At 41.9% G+C, this 16,499-nt stretch overlaps 1 protein-coding gene across 1 annotated transcript in view; it reads left to right on the top strand.

Moving 5' to 3' along the window:
- Positions 1 to 16,499, top strand: part of LOC118400241 (neuroendocrine convertase 2-like) — a 67,234-nt gene that overhangs the window by 31,984 nt on the left and 18,751 nt on the right. The window contains exons 6-10 of the mRNA XM_035796905.2: positions 7,923 to 7,999; positions 8,787 to 8,875; positions 11,090 to 11,265; positions 13,825 to 14,040; positions 15,462 to 15,562. Of these exons, the coding sequence (XP_035652798.2) occupies positions 7,923 to 7,999; positions 8,787 to 8,875; positions 11,090 to 11,265; positions 13,825 to 14,040; positions 15,462 to 15,562 (659 nt within the window). The remainder of the gene's footprint in view (positions 1 to 7,922; positions 8,000 to 8,786; positions 8,876 to 11,089; positions 11,266 to 13,824; positions 14,041 to 15,461; positions 15,563 to 16,499) is intronic.

The raw sequence follows: 16,499 nt of genomic DNA, 5'->3' as shown, positions 1-16,499 counted from the left end.
GGAGTTTTGGCCTGCCTGGTGAATTTGTTAAAACTTCTCTGGGCTATTGTATTTTGACGTCCCAAAGCGTGCCCAAAGTAAACTGCCTGTTACTCAGGCCCAGAAGCTAGGATATACATATAATTGGTATATTTGGATAGGAAAAACTCTAAACTGTTCAAATAGTGTATGTGAGTATAACAGAACTGATATGGCAGGTGAAACCCTGAGGATAAACCATCCAAAAAAATAAAATATTCAGCCTACCACTATTTCCAATGGCTGTCACGTTAATTATGAGGTGAAAACCTCCCAGATTGCAGTTCCTAGTGCTTCCACTAGATGTCAACAGTCTTTAGAAAGAGTCTCAGGCTTGTTTTTGGAAAAATTAGCTCGAATTTGTAGTTTTCTAAGTGTCTCCAGTGTTTTCATGCACATGGATGAGAGCGCGTTCTTTGTTGTTTATCTCCGGTAAAGACAATAACGATTCTCCGTCTTAAATTGTATCATTTATTTACGTATTAGGGTACCTGAGGTATGATTATAAACATTGTTTGACTTGTTTGGAGAAGTTTATTGGTAACGTTTGGGATTCATTTTGTATGCATTTTGAAGGAGGGAAACTGGTGGATTATTGAATAAAGCACGCCAGCTAAACTGAGTTTTGGGGGATATAAAGAAGGACATTATTGAACAAAAAGACCATTTGAAGAAGAAGATCTTCATAGGTAAGGCGTTTATTTTATCGCTAATTCTGACTTTCGTGGCGCACCTGCCTGGTTGAAAAAAATGCTTTTGATGCTTTTGTGTGCGGGGCGCAGTCCTCAGATAATCGCATGGTGTGCATTCGCCGTAAAGCCTTTTTGAGATCTGACAGCGGCTGGATTAACAAGAAGTTACGTTTATTTTGATGTATTACACTTGTGAATTTCATGAAAGTTAAATATGACTATTTCTGTAATTTGAATTTTGCGATCTGCAATTTCACCGGATGTTGTAAAATCTATCCCGTTAACGGGATTTGATCCATAAGAGACTTTAATAGACCAATAAGAAAGAGAGTTCCAAATCTCTCTGCCTATAACAGCTAGTTTTCTATTTTCTCCTCCCCACTCAGACCACTCTCAGTCCTAGCAAGATTCTTGCTTGAGAAGTTTCTCTTTGCTAAGCATCACATTGTGTTTCCTTTTGACCATTTTAATTCAAAACAATCACGGTAAGGTACTGAATTGTTACTCAGAAATGTGATATTAAGATAAACAAATGGCTGCATTGGAGATTTTAACATTCATTGCCTATTGAATGACAGTTAAATCTAAAGCCAGTCAATGTAATTTCATGCCAGGCTCTTGCTCTGGATGGTGATACACTCGGTAAATAGGTGAGATTAGTAAATCTACCACCGTGGCAGTGCAGTTATTATAATATGAAAGGTGAATGGAGGGTGTTAACCATGCTTAAGTTGTGAAGCTCGTTCGCGAGCGCACAAATATAGTATGGCTCTGATTTATCAATGAAAACATGTATATGCAACAGTTTAATAAACACAATAATTGGTTGGCAACGCAAATTCTAGAATCTCCACCGATGCCAGAATTAAGGAAGAAGGTTGATACAGTGTATTCGGAAAGTATTCAGACCTCTTGACTTTTTCCACATTTTGTTACATTACAGCCTTATTCTAAAATTGATTAAATCATCATCCCCCCATCAGTCTATACATATTGCCCAATAATAACAAAGCAAAAACAGATTTTTACACATATTTGTTTCTCCCATTCTTCTCTGCAGTTCTTCCCAAGCTCTGTCAGATTGGATGGGGAGCACCGTTGCACAGCTATTCTCAGGTCTCTCCAGAGATATTCGATCAGGTTTCCACTCTGGCTGGGCCAGAGCGTTGTCTTGGCTGTGTTTTTAGGATCTCTCTGTACTTTGCTCCATTCATTTTTTCTGTCAGTCCTGACTAGTGTCCCAGTCCCTGCTGCTGAAAAACATCCACACAGCATGTTTCCTCCAGACGTGTTGTTTGGCATTCCGGCCAAAGAGTTCAATCTTGGTTTCATCAGACCAGAACATCTTGTTTCTCATGGTCTGAGAGTCCTTTAGGTGCCTTTTGGCAAACTCCAAGTGGGCTGTCATTTGCCTTTTACGGAAGAGTGGCTTCCGTCTCGCAACTCTACCATAAAAGCCTGATTGGTGGGGTGCTGTAGAGATGGTTGACCTTCTGAAAGGTTCTACCATCTCCACAAAGGAACTCTGGAGCTCTGTCAGAGTGACCATTGGGTTCTTGGTCACCTCCCTGACTAAGGCCCCTCTCCCCGGATTGCTCAGTTAGGAAGGGCGGCCAGCTCTAAGTAGAGCCTTAGTGGTTCCAAACTTCTTCCGTTTAAGAATGGTGGAGGCCAATGTGTTCTTGCGGATTTTTAATGCTGCAAAAAAATGTTGGTACCCTTCCCCAGATCTGTGCCTCGACACAATCCTGTCTCGAAGCTCTACAGACAATTCCTTCAACCTCCTGGCTTGATTTTTGCTCTGGCATGTACTGTCAACTGTGGGACTTTATATAGAAAGGTGTGTGCCTTTCCAAATCATATCCAATCAGTTGAATTTACCACAGGTGGACTCCAATCCAAGTTGTTGAAGCATCTCAAGAATGATCAATGGAAAGAAGATGCATATGAGCAAAATTTTGAGTCTCATAGCAAAGGGTCTGAATACGTATGTAAATAATGTATTTCTGTTTTTTTATTTTGTAATGCATTTTCAAAAATGTCCTAAAAACCTTTCACTTTGTCATTATATGCTATTGTGTGTTGATTGATGAGGAGAAACATTTATTTAATACATTTTAGAATAAGGCTGTAACTTAAGAAAATGTGGAAAAAGTCAAGGGGTCTGAATACTTTACGAATGTACTCTACAGTATATGAGACCTCAGGGAACTTTGACAATGACACTCCATATTCAGAAGCTACTGACCGTACAGCTCCTTTAGATTATTGTACTTTTTTTGGTCATAATGAGAATATAATAAGTGGTACTCTGAGAGATGCATGAGAGCATTTCTAGTATATAGGTCATTTGAGGATGTGGTAGCCTACTATTTCAATACGGCAAGGGATTGAAGATCTTCTGTAGCTCAGTTGGTAGAGCATGGTGCTTGTAACGCCAGGGTAGTGGGTTCGATTCCCGGGACCACCCATACGTAGAATGTATGCACACATGACTGTAAGTCGCTTTGGATAAAAGCGTCTGCTAAATGGCATATATTATTATATTATATTATCTAAGCAGTGCTGACATATCTCATAGTCTCCAAAGTTGAGCTTGGAGACTTGTTCATCCCAATCTAACTTTTTGAACATTAAACCCTGTTTGAACCCTTTCATATGTTTTACAGCTTACAGTAAGTATGATATTAAGTGTGAACAAAGGATCAGCCCAAACCATATCATGTTTAGCCTAACACCAGTACCTTAACCTCCCGTATCCGGGAGCGTAATTATAGCCTCAAGCTCATTACCATAACGCAAAGTTAACTATTAATGAAAATCGCAAATGAAATGAAAGAAATATATTCACTCACAAGCTTAGCCTTTTGTTAACAACACTGTCATCTCAGATTTTCAAAATATGCTTTTCAACCAAAGCTACACAAGCATTTGTGTAAGAGTATTGATAGCTAGCTTAGCATTAAGCATTCAGCAGGCAACATTTTCACAAAAACAAGAAAAGCGTTCAAATAAAATCATTTACCTTTGAAGAACTTTGGATGTTTTCAATGAGGAGACTCAGTTAGATAGCAAATGTTCAGTTTTTCCAAAAAGATTACTTGTGTAGGAGAAATCGCTCCGTTTTGTTCATCACATCTGGCTAAGAAAAAAATCCGAAAATGCAGTCTCTACAACGACGAACGTTTTACCAAATTAACTCCATAATATCGACAGAAACATGGCAAACGTTGTTTAGAATCAAACCTCAAGGTGTTTTTCACATATCTATTCGATGATAAATCATTCGTGGCAGCTGTGTTTCTCCTCGAAGCAAACGAAAAATACACGCAGCTGGAGATTACACAATAATTGCAACGGAGGACACCAATCGGCCACCTGGTAGATGTAGTCTCTTAAGGTCAATCTTCCAATGATTTGCCTACAAATACGTCACAATGCTGTCGACACCTTAGGGAAACGACAGAAAGTCTAAGCTCATTCATGACCCATGGAACACAGCGCATTCAAAATCTGGGGCACTTCCTGTATGAAATTTCATCTTGGTTTCGCCTGTAGCATTAGTTCTCTGGCACTCACAGACAATATCTTTGCAGTTTTGGAAACGTCAGAGTGTTTTCTTTCCAAAGCTGTCAATTATATGCATAGTCGAGCATCTTTTCATGACAAAATATCTTGTTTAAAACGGGATTTTTTTTTTTATCCATAAATTAAAATAGCGCCCCCTATATCCAAGAAGTTAAAACCAGTACCTAACACCAGTATATAACACCAGCGCCTAACACCAGTACTTTCTTGCCCTATCATCGAGACTCAGCCTCAACCCTCTCTGTATACAGAGGTATCAACCCCTCCAAACAATCCTACTCATACTACAGGCACAGTGCTGGAAGTCATTCTCTTCACCTTCTTACCTGCTCCAAACGTCTGTAATTACTGATACAGCAGATACAACAGAGCAGTAGACTGTAGTGTTTGGCATCTCTTTGTCCCTGAGTCATTCCTATATCCTCGCTGGTAAATGTCAGCCAGTATCACACTAAGGTCTGAGCAGGCCGCTGGCCCAGTGAATGATCTGATAGGTTCTGCTCTATACTCCTAACGACCTCCGCCACACTCACCGACCATCTCCATTGTTTCTCTGGTGACCGAGGACACAGCTCTTTAAAAACTCCCTGAGTCACGAACGCCACCCATACAGACGACAAGCTACAAATCGAGAGATGAGGGGGAATGGTAATTAGAAAAGACAAGGTTTTGATTGGGACTGAGCTAAAGGAGAAAGTAATATGAGAGCGAGGAGTGGAGAGTTATAAAGAGAGAGAGAGAGAGAGAGAGAGAGAGAGAGAGAGAGAGAGAGAGAAAAAGAGAAAGACAGACTGTCAGAGAGAGAAAAAGGGGAAAGACAGTGACAGGAGGCTTGTTGAAGGTGTCTGTTTGAAAATGTTTGGGTTAGAAGAGTGGTATAAAGAGGATGAGGAACATGAAAGAAAGAGTGGCTTTCAGACAACAAGAGAGTTTGAGGGATACATTATTTGAAGATTGTTTCAAAATAGCAATCTCAAAGAGAAGCAGGTGCGATAGAAAAAGAGGGAAAGGTGTAAAGAGAAAAATAGTTTTCAAGTAAAGAACCGATAGAGATTCCTGTAGTGGTTGGTGGATTTATAGATTTGCGTGTGTGGGTGTGTGCATGCCTTCGTGAGTGTGTGTGTGTGTGATTATTTTGCAGAGCAGGCATTTGCTGATGAGGTAGGCTGGGTTGATGACTCTCCGACAGATGTGTGCATGTAATGCATCGGTTTTCTCCTGCTTTTCCGCTGTTATTTCCACTCCTATTACATTTGGACATGTGGAATTAAATGGCGGGAGTAATTGGTGTGTCAGTGTCTCAGCTGCTGTTCCTTGCAGTGACTATGCATTACTGTGGCCATTCATATTAGTGCTGTGTGTGTGTGTGTGTGTGTGTGTGTGTGTGTGTGTGTGTGTGTGTGTGTGTGTGTGTGTGTGTGTGTGTGTGTGTGTGTGTGTGTGTGTGTGTGTGTGTGTGTATTGGCTACCATATATGGAAAACAGAAAGGAAAATGCTGCCCACTGCTGCTCATGCTCCCAATGGATGCCTGATGCCACAGGAATCCATTGGGTGCCACAGGGTTCAATTCTCGGGCAGACTCTTTTCTCTGTATATATCAATGCTGTTGCTCTTGCTGCGGGCGATTCCCTGATCCACCTCTACGCAGACGACACCATTCTGTATACTTCCGGCCCTTCCTTGGACACTGTGCTAGCTAACCTCCAAACGAGCCTCAACGCCATACAACACTCCTTCCGTGGCCTCCAACTGCTCTTAAACGCTAGTAAAACCAAATGCATGCTTTTCAACCCTTCGCTGCCTGCATCCGCACGCCCGACTAGCATCACCACCCTGGATGGTTCCGACCTAGAATATGTGGACATCTTTAAGTACCTAGCTGTCTGGCTAGACTGTAAACTCTCCTTCCAGACTCATATCAAACATCTCCAATCGAAAATCAAATCTAGAGTCGGCTTTCTATTCCACAACAAAACCTCCTTCACTCACGCCGCCAAACTTACCCTAGTAAAACTGACCATCATACCGATCCTCGACTTCGGCGATGTCATCTACAAAATAGCTTACAATACTCTACTCAGCAAACTGAATGCAGTTTATCACAGTGCCATCCGTTTTGTTACTAAAGCACCTTATACCACCCACCACTGCGACCTGTACACTCTACTCGGCTGGCCCTCGCTACATATTCGTCGCCAGACCCACTGGCTCCAGGTCATCTACAAGTCCATGGTAGGTAAGGCTCCGCCTTATCTCAGTTCACTGGTCACGATGGCAACACCCACCCGTAGCACGTGCTCCAGCACGTGTATCTCACTGATCATCCCTAAAGCCAACACTTCATTTGGCCGCCTTTCGTTCCAGTTCTCTGCTGCCTGTGACTGGAACGAATTGCAAAAATTGCTGAAGTTGGAGACTTTTATCTCCCTCACCAACTTCAAACATCTGCTATCTGAACAGCTAACCGATCGCAGCAGCTGTACATAGTCTATCGGTAAATAGCCCACCCAATTTACCTACCTCATCCCCATACTGTTTATATTTATTTACTTTTCTGCTCTTTTGCACACCAGTATCTCTACCTGTACATGACCATCTGATCATTTATCACTCCAGTGTTAATCTGCAAAATTGAAATTATTCGCCTACCTCCTCATGCCTTTTGCACACAATGTATATAGACTCTTTTTTTCTTTATTTTTTTTCTACTGTGTTATTGACTTGTTAATTGTTTACTCCATGTGTAACTCTGTGTTGTCTGTCCACACTGCTATGCTTTATCTTGGCCGGGTCACAGTTGTAAATGAGAACTTGTTCTCAACTAGCCTACCTGGTTAAATAAAGGTGAAATAAAAAATAAAATAAAAATGAAGACCTAAGGGTCAAAACATTGTTATAAATAAAATCCCCTGGGAGCATGAGCAGCAGTGTGCAGCGTTTTCCTTTCTATTCTCCATGAGTTTGCCTACAACTCCAGCACCTGCGGAAATTACCTGGATGTCTATATGTTCTTCAGCTTTTGGCTACCATATATGGCAATGGCTATTTGCATATAGGCCTACTGCAACTCTGAGTACCGACCTGAGTCGTGCCTTTCAATGCAATATAATCCTCTCCAATGCGTTCTGCCTACAAGGAATCTCTTGCACAGATAGTTTTGCATACTAAGTCTTGTATAGTTAGTTTCGTTTCGTTATGTTACATTAACTAGCCTAATATTGCAGTGATTCGAGCACAATTCCCACAGTAGAGCAAAACGTTGATAGTCTTATCTGAAGGGGAAAACTAGAAATCTGAGTGAAGTTCAATCTGCATGGGCTGATATTTCTTCTGTGCGGCAGTCCAAGGGGAGAGGGGTACCCGCGCATGCGCACAGCTTAGAGGGAACATAGATTCAGAGAGACAGCTACAACAAAAACATCAGTTCAGTCGTTAGTAAAGCAGACACATCACAGCAGTCTAGGTTGGGTCTGGACAAGACAAGACTAGATTAGAGAAGGTCATTGCACCTTTAAGGGATGGTCTGTACTTTTGTGTTAACGCTACTCGTTTCACCCTCAATCTTCCTCCTATTGTGTCTTGTACTCTGCATGGTTTTAATGGTTTGTGTCCTGTCCTTTCAGAATGCAGAGGCCAGCTTTGACTTCAGCAGCAATGACCCATACCCATATCCCCGCTACACGAATGACTGGTTTAACAGGTAAAGACTAGCTGGCCAGCCCGTGTCCCTCCAAGGTCATCTGCCCAAAAGCAGTCATCAGCAGCATTGCATTTCTTGTGCCTGTTCAACAGTGCATGCCTAGCTGTCACCCAGGTTGTGACATTAGACATCTCAGTGTTGCCGCTGCTGAGTTAGTGCAGTATAGGACTAGTTGGCTAATTAGCTTGTTGTTTATAAATAGCAGACTGTCTTTGGCAAAGCATGCTGGGAGTGCAGAGAGGGCTCGCTGCAATTACCCTGTGCGAAGCCCACACAGGAACACTCACACACACATACATACATGTAGACACATTATCAGACAGTTATTGTCATGCCAAATGGTAATTAACCGTTAATTATTAATATAAACATGTTTAGCATCTTCAGGCTTTCACACATACAAGCCACTGATGCACGCCTTTGGAACATCTACAATTAAAAAGTCTAATAAATCATTTAATATACACCATCACAATGAATCCATTGTTTATTTTCGTCAGGTCTAAAGAAACATTATGATATGAAGAAATTGTATTTCAGAAGAAGAGAATATTAGTTGGCTAATCTGTTATCTGGCTATGCTCCATGCCATAGGCTGTAGACTTGTTCATTCAGCTGACAAGATAATTTCTGTGACATTATTTTATATTATATGATTTTATAGTAAGAAGAATATAATTGAACAATAGGTGGTGAATGACATGACACATTGACGAGTAACCAATCCCCACTGTGTTTTCCAACTTCATCCCCATTCCCCAATCTACCTGTGTGTTTCTGTGTGTAGTCATGGAACTAGGTGTGCTGGTGAGGTGTCTGCAGCAGCCAACAACAACATCTGCGGAGTGGGAGTGGCTTACAACTCTAAGGTGGCAGGTATGTAGACTGCTCTAATACTGTGGTAAATAACAGCCGGCTTTGAAGTAAAAGTAATAGTGATCACAGTAATGTCAGAAAATGTATAAAAGTGGCAGTGAGAATAACAGTGTTAGTAGTGCTATGGTAGTGATCATAACAATACTAATGGCAGCTATACTCAAATAATAATTACTTCTCTCATTATTACCTACAATTGTGAAATGCATCTCATATTTATTAAGTATGCCGCACAGTATAATAATGGACACAGAAATGTTCCGGGTAGCCTCAGAGAATAACATTGATCTGCACGCTGACTCGGTGAGTGAGTTTATAAGGAAGTGCATTGAAAATGTTGTACACACTGTGAATATTAAAACCTACCCTAACCAAAAATTATGGATGGATTGCAGCCTTTGCACAAAAGTAAAAGCGCGAACCACCGCATTTAACCATGGAAAGAGGACTGGGAATATTGCCGAATATAAACAGTATAGTTATTCCCTCCGCAAGGCAATCAAACAAGCGCAATGTTGGTATAGGGACAAAGTGGAGTCGCAATTCAACGGCTCAGTCACAAGACATATGTGGCAGGGTTTACAGGCAATTACGGACTACAAAAATAAAGAAAACCAGCCACTTCACGGACACCGATGTATTGCTTCCAGACAAACTAAACACCTTCTTTGCCCACTTTCAGGACAATACAGTGCCAACGACATGGACCACTAACAAGGCCCCCCCTCTCCTTCTCCGTGGCTGACATGAGTAAGACATTTAAAAGTGTTAACCCTCGCAAGGCTGCTGAGACGGCACCCCTAGCCGCGTCCTCAGAGCATGCGCAGGCAAGCTGGCTGGTGTGTTTACGGACATATTCAATCACTCCGAATCTCAGTTTGCTGTCCCTGCTTCAGGATGACCACCATTGTTCCTCTACCCAAGAAGACAAGGATAACTGAACTAAATGACTGTCTCCCCGTAGCACTCACTTCTGTCATCATGAAGTGCTTTGAGAGACTAGTCAAGGATCATATCACCTCCAACTTACCTGCCTCCCTAGACCCACTTCAGTTTGCATACCGCCTCGACAGGTCCACAGACAATGCAATCTCCATCACACTGCACACTGCCATATCCCATCTGGACAAGAGGAATACCTACGTAAGAATGCTGTTCATTGACTACAGCTCAGCATTCAACACCAAGTTCCATCCAAGGTCATCATCGAGCTGGAGGTCCTAGGTATCAACCACGCCCTGTTAAATTGGGTCCTGGACCCCCCCCCACCTCTCACTCAACAAAACAAAGGAGATAATCGTGGACTTCAGGAAACAGCAGAGTAGTGGAGAAGGTGGAAAGTTTTAAGTTCCTCAGCGTACACTTCACAGACAAACTGAAATGGTTCACCCACACAGACAGTGTGGTGAAGCAGGCACAACAGATGGTGAGATCTGTACAGGTGCATCAAAGCTGGAACCGAGAGACTGAATAACAGATTCTCAAGGCCATCAGACTGCTAAACAGCAATACATTTGCATTGTCACCTGAAACCCTGACAAACTCTTACAGGTGCACAATTGAGAGCATTCTGTCAGGCTGTATCACCGCCTGGTATGTCAACTGCACCGCCCTCAACCGCAAGGCATTATATAGTGAATTGTTGAAAGTCACAGGGCTACGGTAAAGCTCATATTATTAAAGATGAAGTTTATGTATAACTCTGACATTTGGTAATTGCCACGACATGTCACACATTGTTTTGGGTGGAATTCAAATTTCCAATTGAGAGACTTCTTCATCAGTATGTTGTTAATAACCTCTCATCAACTCATCAATTTCCATACAGGTTGAAAGGAGTTATGGAAGCACCATAATGAAGGCTTTGATGTTGAGATTTGATTATGTTTACATAACTTTTTCTCCAAATAGGTGCATCAACGGTGGCTGAATATGTTTCATATATACAGTTTGTATAAAGACTGGCCTAACATAAAGAGATGTAGGTTAAACTGTAGTACCAACACAAATGACCTAATTGCTAACTGGTATATTTTGTTATAAAGTACTTTCTCCAGTTTTTAAAGCAATAGTCAAGCCATACAAAATATATTTGGTCAACAGTGACTTAGCATTTGAATAATGTGTAACCAATGGCTTGACTGATTCATATGATAGACAATGTGTATCTTACACTACATGTCTCTCCCCACCCATCCTCTACTCCTCCCCCAGGTATCCGTATGCTGGACCAACCCTTCATGACAGACATCATCGAGGCATCATCCATCAGCCATATGCCCCAGGACATTGACATCTACAGTGCAAGTTGGGGTCCCACCGATGACGGCAAGACCGTAGACGGACCCAGAGAGCTCACTTTGCAAGCCATGGCTGACGGAGTCAACAAGGTTCACACACACACACACACACGCACTCACACACACACACACACACTGGGCTGACTGGAAATAGCAGGCTTATAGAGTACCTGTATTTGTGTTACTAGGGTAACAGTGTTCTTTGAAGAGGCATACGTTATATTAGACTCAAGACACAGAATAGGAAAAAGAACAGCCTTGCAGTTACACACTTTCACAGACACCCCGAGACACACACAGTTAGTTAGCATACTGCCAGTGGCAATTAGCTGCTTGATGATTCACAATACCATACAGGGGGGTGGTCTGATCTGCTCTCACCCTATCTAATCCAGTGTTGTTGAGGAGGTACAAATTGTGCTCTAAGCATGGCTAAGATAAACACAACTAATCAAGCAGTATTCCACTCAGCCTCTCTCATGCTAATGATCACGTATGTAAACCATTACGTAGGCTAGGCACAATGCACGTTGTACAACCACAAAAATAGTACTTTCTTTTCCACCGACCTAAGATGAGAATAATTCAATTAGTTTTTTTTCTCCATTAAACAGCCATTCATGTTTTTTGTTATTCTCTTCAACAGCTGGGGAACACTTGTCACCCCCACCCCGGTACAATCACTTCACTCTAAACAAGACACTTACTTTGCATCTTGAGCGAGGTGGCTTCGTTTTGCATATTGACATGGATAATGGAAATAAATCATATGGATGGAATAATCTGGAAGCGGAACTAGATACATAAGAGTGCTTCATTTGGGGAGCGCTGGAGACAATAGCCGTGCACATATGTAATCTCACTGTATTTCAAACTTTGCAATTCGTAACATTTGTTACATACAGTTGAAGTTGGAAGATTACATACACCTTAACCAAATACATTTAAACTGAGTTTTTTTTATACAATTCCTGACATTTAATCCCAGTAAAAATGCCCTGTCTTAGATCAGTTAGGATCAGCACTTTATTTTAAGAATGTGAAGTATCAGAATAATAGTAAAGAGAATGATTTTTTTCAGATTTTAAATAAATAAAAGCTGAATGGGTCAAACGTTTCAGGTGACCTTCCACAAGCTTCCCACAATAAATTGGGTGAATTTTGGCCCATTCCTCCTGACAGAGCTGGTTTGTAGGCAGAGTTTGCTCGCACAAGTATTTTCAGTTCTGTCCACAAATGTTCTATAGGATTGAAGTCAGGGCTTTGTGATGGCCACTACAAAACCAATACCTTGACTTTGTTGTCTTTAAGCCATTTTGCCACAACTTTGGAAGTATGCTTGGGGTCATTGTCCATTTGGAAGACCCATTTACGACCAAGCTTTAACTTCCTCTATTGAGATGTTGCTTCAATATATCCACATTATTTTCAACCCGCATGATGCCATCTATTTTGTGAAGTGCACCAGTCCCTAATGCAGCAAAGCTTCCCCACAACATGATGCTGCCACCCCGTGCTTCACGGTTGGGATGGTCTTCTTCGGTTTGCAAGCTCCCCCTTTTTGCTCCAAACATAACGATGGTCATTATGGCCAAACTGTTATTTTTTTGTTTCATGAGACCAGAGGACATTTCTCTAAAACGTATGATCTTTGTCACCACCGTAGTCTGGCTTTTTTTATGGCGGTTTTGGAGCAGTGGCTTCTTCCTTGCTGAGCGGCCTTTCAGGTTATGTCAATATAGGACTCAATTTTACTGTGGATATAGATACCTTTGTACCTGTTTCCTCCAGCATCTTCACAGTTCTTTGCTATTGTTCTGGGAGACAGAACACGTCTCCTTCCTGATCGGTTTGACAGCTGCGTGGTCCCATGGTGTTTATACTTGCATACTATTGTTTGTACAGATGAACGTGGTACATTCAGGCATTTTGAAATTGCTCGCAATGATGAAGCAGGCTTGTGGAGGTCTACAATTTGTTTTCTGAGGTCTTGGTTGATTTATTTTGATTTTCCCAGGATTTCAAGCAAAGAGTCACTGAGTTTGAAGGTAGGCCTTGAAATAGTTTTATTAATCTGTATTTTACCTTGTAACTGATTGCTTATAGAAAGAGAGAAGTAATAACACATGTTAAGAACCAATACTTTTTTTACAATGACTGTCTACTGGGGAACAGTGGGTTAACTGCCTTGTTCATGGGCAGAACAACATATTTTTACCTTGTCAGCTCAGTGATTTGAGTTACTGGCCCAACGCTCTAACGGTTAGAGTCTAACCACTAGTCTACCTACCACCCCAGCACTACTACCAATGTACTGCTATCACTACAGATGTTGGATCTTAATTTGAGTCAGTTTGCTACATTAGGAAAATAAACCTGCAGCAACTGGAAATGTGAATTGTTATCTGGATTATAATTAATTATTTTTTTGTAGGTGTTGATACATTTTTCGTAAATAAAAATCAAGTCTGAAATGTATAAGTGGAAATTACAAACTTCAGAAGCCTTTTTAAACCTCATATACACTATACGTTTTATATTTCCTGCATTGCAGGAAAGTTCTCCTACAACAGGGTGATAAAATTAAGATCTACATCTGCTTCTACCCCTATAACACATCCTGAAGCCAGTTGATGTGTTGTCTTGTAGGGCCGAGGAGGGAAAGGCAGTATCTACGTATGGGCCTCTGGAGACGGTGGTAGCTATGATGACTGTAACTGCGATGGTTACGCCTCCAGCATGTGGACCATCTCCATCAACTCAGCCATCAACGACGGCCGCACGGCCTTGTATGACGAGAGTTGCTCATCCACCCTCGCATCCACCTTCAGCAACGGACGCAAGAGGAACCCTGAGGCTGGCGTGGTGAGTGTGTGAGAAGGGGTGTGAAAAAAAGAGAGAGAGGGGGTGGTTGACCAAGTTCATCTCATTGGTATCCTCAGGCTGAGTACTTTGAGTACACCGAGTGCATATATCTGCCATCAGAGTAGAGGACTGGGACAATGACATAGCAGAGAGAGATGGACTATAACTTTCTGCTTGGTTGTTATATCTGCATTTATCTGGGGAATTATCTCCACGTGCAGAGTTATCACAAGACAATGTATGAATCCTCTGTGCCATAGTGGGCGGAAGGGAGGGGGAGAGGGATGAGATAGGCCCTAAATTGACACATCACTATGGCAAACTATTTGACATTGGTTACTGATCAAAACCTTGACAAAGTACAAGCTCTGTCTCCCTGTTGAGGAAAGGCTGTGCAACCACAGCACCACAGCAGAACCCAAGACAGAGCTGCATTTCCTGACACGATGTAAAAAATATAAAGAGAATGCAATTTCCACAAATTTGAAAGACTTACTAAAGGATTCGAAGACCTCTCTGATGAGAATAGTTTACGCGTCCTGTTGAGGGAGGACGCAGAGAGCAGTTGGTTGGCAAAGCACTACATTGCTACCTGCCATAAAATGAGGGACAGTGTCTGACAGACCAACCAACCTGCACATGTCCTCTATGTTATTGTTACTGCTCAATGTATGGTTATTTTGACCCTTGATTATTGTTGATACTGATTGCCAATGGGACAATCTTGATTATTACGATTTTAATGATGTTAATATTGTAAATGTTTCACTTAATCTCCAAAGTACGCTTTGGTAATACAGTGGCTTGAGAAAGTATTCACCCCCCTTGAAATTTTTCCTATTTTGCTGCCTTACAAACTGGAATTAAAATGTTTTTGGGGGTGTTTGTATCATTTGATTTACACAACATGCCTACCACTTTGAAGACGCAAAATATTATTTATTGTGAAACAAAGAAGAAATAAGACAACAAAACAGAAAACCTGAGCATAACTTTTCACTCCCCCCAAGGGCAACACTTTGTAGAGCTACATTTTGCAGCAATTTCAGCTGCAGGTCTCTTGGGGTGTCTCTATAAGCTTGTCAAATCTAGCCACTGGGATATTTGCCCATTCTTCAAGGCAAAACTGCTCCAGTTCCTTCAAGTTAGATGGGTTCCGCTGGTGCGTTGGATAAGATCTCTGATTATCTGGAATTAAACTACACATCTGAATCAAATGTTTATTGAATAATTTGCATTCTTGAAGTATCCTCTCCTCTCCTCTCCTCTCCTCTCCTCTCCTCTCCTCTCCTCTCTCCTCTCCTCTCCTCTCCTCTCCTCTCCTCTCCTCTCCTCTCCTCTCCTCTCCTCTCCTCTTGTTGAATGTTGTTAGCTCACTGATATGACTACAGTCTTCGTCTTCCATCGTTGTGTTATGGTAGGCCACCACGGACCTGTATGGAAACTGCACCCTGCGCCACTCTGGAACATCAGCAGCAGCTCCTGAAGCAGCCGGAGTGTTTGCCTTGGCGTTAGAGGCCAAGTATGCACGCACACACACACACACACACACACACACACACACACACACACACACACACACACACACACACACACACACACACACACACACACACACACACACACACACACACACACACACACACACACACACACACACACACACACACACACACACACACACCTCATCTGCCCTCCTCATCATTTGCCCCCCACGCCCATGGACTAATGCTGCCGCTTAAATATTTATACAGTCCTTACCGGTCAGTGTCTGAAAAACTTACACAGAATATGGCTTTTGCTGTTCTCACTATATTAACATGGATGAGATGTTTTGAATAAATGCAGCTCCACAGTGACTGATACCATGAATGTCTCATTACGAACTACCTATTCCTTTCTCTGTCTTTCTCTCCCAGAGTTAAATTCAAGTTCAAATTTCTCTTTCTCTCGCTTTCTCTCTCTCTCCTCATCAGGGCCTTTCTTCTTCTTATCTCCCTCAATTGCTCTCCTCCTTTTCAGACCACTTCATATCTTCTCTCTTCATTGAATCACTTATTTACCAAACCTGCCATTAGGCCCACAGACTTACGGCATGAAAAAAAGTGTTGTCTCGCCAGTTTTTACTCTGTGTTCGTGCCAGGGATACAAATAATGTTTGGCCTGCCTGGTGTTCTTTATACCTCATTACATGGCAGAAAAATAAAACATTTTATATTGAAGACTGCGCTCAAAGCGCACATTCATATTTTATTAATTACCGAAAGGCACATATACATGAAACAGAGCGACTCAGCACTAGCTGGTGATGTAAGATGTTGGAGTGTTCTCCCAGCAATTCCATCCGGGACGCGTAAGTCACGTTGTTGACAAGTAAACCAGAGGAATACCTCAGCCCAGTTCTACGATGATAAAATCCAGAATAGTAATGCATAGTTTTGTTTTGGGGTTCTATTATG

This window comes from Oncorhynchus keta, chromosome 2 (assembly GCF_023373465.1).
Source record: "Oncorhynchus keta strain PuntledgeMale-10-30-2019 chromosome 2, Oket_V2, whole genome shotgun sequence".
Lineage (NCBI taxonomy): Eukaryota > Metazoa > Chordata > Actinopteri > Salmoniformes > Salmonidae > Oncorhynchus > Oncorhynchus keta.
Note: the sequence above shows the minus strand (reverse complement) of the source record. Positions and strands in the feature narration are given on the sequence as shown.